This window comes from Triticum dicoccoides, chromosome 3B (assembly GCF_002162155.2).
Source record: "Triticum dicoccoides isolate Atlit2015 ecotype Zavitan chromosome 3B, WEW_v2.0, whole genome shotgun sequence".
Lineage (NCBI taxonomy): Eukaryota > Viridiplantae > Streptophyta > Magnoliopsida > Poales > Poaceae > Triticum > Triticum dicoccoides.
Genome location: NC_041385.1, coordinates 846,605,847 through 846,609,973, shown reverse-complemented (window position 1 = coordinate 846,609,973; position 4,127 = coordinate 846,605,847). Strand labels below are relative to the sequence as shown.

Sequence of the window (4,127 nt, the reverse complement as noted above, 5' to 3'; positions counted from 1 at the left end):
TGCCCACATAAGGATGTTAATCCTCCCATCACTGTCAGCTTGAACTCTATATGTAAAGTGGGGATCCTTTACACTAATCTCTGCAAACACTTCCATCGTCTTCCTCACATCATCATTTGCCTGCTCCCTATTTATCTTCCCACACAGATTCTGCAAAGACCTTTCTGTGAATGGAACATTCTCCATTGACCCGAAGAACCTCCTATGGTACTGCACACCTTTGCAAGGTTGACATTGTTTTGCCTCAGCTCTTTTGTGATATCCCGATTGTACACATCAATATGTTTGTGCAACGGCCAGTGGATTGTCTCACCAAAATTAGGCGAAAGCGAATGGTTGTGATTATCTCTATGCTCTGGAATGTACCACCCGTTGTCCTCTGCTCGTAAGAGTCTTATCAGAGGAGGGCACTCGCACCGACAAGACCTTGTGTTCTCAACCCCAGCTTTACCCTGCAAAAATGTTCACAAACTTTCATCAATTACCAACAATGCGAGTACTCCCAAACCGAACTGAATTACCGAGATCAAAGCATCAACACCAAAATTAATCACTAACCGAGCACCAGCAAACTATCTCCTGCATGCACTTTGTCCTCTCGACATTTTGCCCGCTCTTGCCATTCTGGATGCCAAAGCCCTTCTTCTCCCATGAATACAAGTTATAGAAGTCGTACGCCTCGGCCACAGTCGAAAGTAGGTGTGATCACATTTTCAGTTGGGTTCTCCGGGAAACACCTGACTGCCTTCTCGAACGCACTTATACGAATTGGGCAGTGTTCTGCTCGGGGCGGGAGCACCAATCCTTACCCTGCAAACAGAGGCATAGATAGCACGAATTTCCTAATAACAGAGAGCAATTACCCTTCAAACACATGCACGTGTAGCATGGATTATCTAATTGCAGAGAGCAATCAGCCTACAAACACCGGCACACATAGAATGAATTTTCTAAGTGCATGGACCAAACAACCTACAAACATCAGTACATAAATCAGGGATTTTTCTGACTGCAGAGAGCAATCAGCCTGCAAACACACCCGCATGAATGCGGAGAACAAATCAGCTGCAAACACAGCCGCCTATAGCCTGAACTTTCTGAATGCAGAGGATAAATCAGACTGCAGACACAGGCACATACAACACGCCTTTTCTAACTACAGAGGGCAATCAGCACTCGCTTCTATCTGCATGATTTAATCAGCCATTTTCTACTTCTCTGTTCCTACATCACTGAATATCTTAAGTAAGGCAAACTCGCCCTAAATTAACCTCTTGTTCCACCCCGGTGCTTGGGGATTCATCTTCCCCGTTGACAGCTCCGACGTCGGCGGCGAGCTCTTCCTTCTGTTCGCCGCCGCATCCTTCACCAACAAGATTTGTGCTTCGCTGCTGTCCACCGTTCGCTGCTGCGCTGCCTCCAGAACGGAGACATTGACTGGATCTGAAAGTTGGGAGAAAGCCACCCTCTGGATCAGCTAAACCAGAGGGCTAAAAGTGGAGGCGGCATTGGCGGAAACCCATCGATCCACATACCTCTTTCCGCCGCCGTCGCTCCATGGTGTCTCGCCGCCGTCGCTCGTTACCTCTTTCCCGCAGTCCTCAGCTTCCAAATGACCGACGCCGTAGCCAAGAAGACTCTGGATCGTACCTTGAATTCGCTTCTGCCGGCATTAAACAGAAAGCGAGCTTTCCGTTCCACGGATCAGACGGAGGAAGCCGATTCTGATCCACGGCTCACCTCACCGGAGGGCGACGGCCATCCACAGCTGTCATCAAATCCGTCCTCTGCGCCGTCGCAATGGCCCACCACCGAGCGCTGTCCAGTGCGTATTTCCCTACAGTTCTCCATTTTCTGGCGCACGGCATGGGCGCGTATAGACATTTGGCACAGATCCAGAAGCACCATGCGACGACCTAGATAACGAGCTCAGGTGAGCTCGCGCTCAATTACTCCGCATCCACTGTTGCAACATGGAAAACCCTACTACTTAATCTACTATTCACAGTGGCAGGAGGCACTAGCAGCAAGGCCCGAACAGTTTTGCCATGAATTTCCAACTTTAGTTCTTTTAGATTCTCAGGAAGCTCCCCCTGATTTCAGTTTCAGAAAATCAAATGCATATTCAACAATTTTGACAACTTTCTGTCAATGTATTTGAATTTCTCAACTTCAAATAATGGGAGGGAATTAAGTGACTTTCCTGCAAACCGGTGAAGCTAGAAATCATCTGCACTGTATCAATGTTGCATGGTTAGATTTAAAAGTAATTATGCCAATTTATTATTAAGTAAATTGTTGATTTAATAAAATAGCCATAAACGTGTGTTTTAATGAAAACAGGTTTATGATAACATCAAACTAGTAACTCGCAAAAAAAGATAGCATCAAATTGGGTGGAATACATTTTTCCTCAACTTTAACTATTTTAAATTATTGGTTTTTATTTTCTTCTTAAATATTTAGAGCATCTAAATAAAGCCAACACATTTCCTAGGATTAAAATCTATCCCAAATGAATTTACATTTCTTTTCGAATTTTTTTCTGTCTAAAAAAACCAACCAATCTAGACCGTCAAATGACGATCCAACAAACCGACATAACACGTGCCTCCTCACCTACCGAATCAGTACTGGGGCAACATCGGGCATCCGAATCGGTACTCACGCACACACACGGACACACCTTCCCCCACCCCCTCCAGACAGTTCCGCCATCTTGGCGAGACTGCGCCCTTCACACGTGTGTGTTGTCCACACCTCTCTTGCCCGCATGCACGTTCAGGAGCACCCCAACCCCTCTGCATCCGTCTGTACCAGACTGTGGCCTTAGAGCATCTCCAACAGACGCATGGTTGCGCGGCGCGCTAAATTTTTTTTGCAGCACCGAAATAGCGTTTAGCGTGCTGGGCTGGTGTTTTGCTTTATTAGAAGTGTAAAAACACGGCGCTCAATCCGGCGGCCCAACCCGCAGTAGCCCAGATTTTGCAGCGTGCGCGAGCGGGCGCACCACATACGCAGCACGCGATGCCGTTTTTCTCAGCGTGGTGAACCAACTTTACCGCGTGCGTGATTTTAGTGTGGCTGCTGGAGCACCAGTTTCGGTCCCACGCGCGTAATATATTCGGGTTTTTTTCAGCGCGCGGCTTATCTAGCGTGTTATTGAAGATGCTCTTAAGGGCCATTAATATCGCGAGCTCCATCATCGGCTAGATTTTGTCCAAAGAGAGCACGCTACCTTTCCCCTCAATAAAAAGGACCCGAGGAGCTGCCCCTCAACGCACCACACTTTCCACCCCTCCATTCCTCGCGCGTGCATTTCTGTTGCTCGGAATCGAGCTCACGAGCCGTGCCGCCTGGTGGACTTTGGCAAGCGATTGTAGGTAGCTCCAATAGCAGTGCTACTGCTAGTGGTTTCCGGCCCAACACTCCTTCGTCCTGGTGCCCCGACTACGATGGTGAAGAGGGCCTGCAATGTTTTTGGTGCGAGCGCGCTCCTCATCCGTGGCCGCCATGCTAGGCCAGGCCTGCCGCTCCTCTGCAACCCGTCTTGGATGGCTCCCGCCACCGCAGCCGCCACCTGAGTGAGCCAACATCATAGGCAACGAGCCGCTGTCCCTTCTCCACACTCTCTGCCTCGCGACGCCTCCCTGCCCCGACCCCGACACTTTACGCCCGCCCGCCTTCGTGACAGACATCTACTGGCAGCCTGTAGCCATGTCCGTCTCGTCGCCCCGCGTGGCTAGTCCCGCTCCCAATGCCAGCTCTGATCCGCTGTCTAATGTGCCGCCCTCCGAGTGGATGGCAGTTGGTACCTCTCCAGCACCTTTCCTCTTGTTTTTTAGGAAATACCTTCATGGCTTAGCTTTATTAATAAAAAAATTACATCGTCTGCTGGGAGTACGATAAAATCAGGTGATGCATCAATCCAAACAGAACGATTGTTGGCACTACGCCAACGAGGTACCGCATGAGCAATGACATTTGACTCTCTAATGCTCGATACTAACCTTCCCGAAATCGCCGAGTAAATTCCTGCAATCATCCAACACAGGGCCAACCACCATAGATTGCCCACCATTCTACAGAATAGCATCCACCACCAGTGGCGGAGACAGGGGGGGAGC

The 4,127-nt window shown here is 49.1% G+C and overlaps 1 protein-coding gene across 1 annotated transcript in view; it reads left to right on the top strand.

Annotated features, from left to right (window-relative positions):
- The first annotated feature begins 3,717 nt into the window (after positions 1 to 3,717).
- LOC119280290 (1-aminocyclopropane-1-carboxylate oxidase homolog 4-like) overlaps positions 3,718 to 4,127 on the top strand; it is a 4,003-nt gene continuing 3,593 nt past the window's right edge. The window contains exon 1 of the mRNA XM_037561189.1: positions 3,718 to 3,811. Within this exon, the coding sequence (XP_037417086.1) occupies positions 3,718 to 3,811 (94 nt within the window). The remainder of the gene's footprint in view (positions 3,812 to 4,127) is intronic.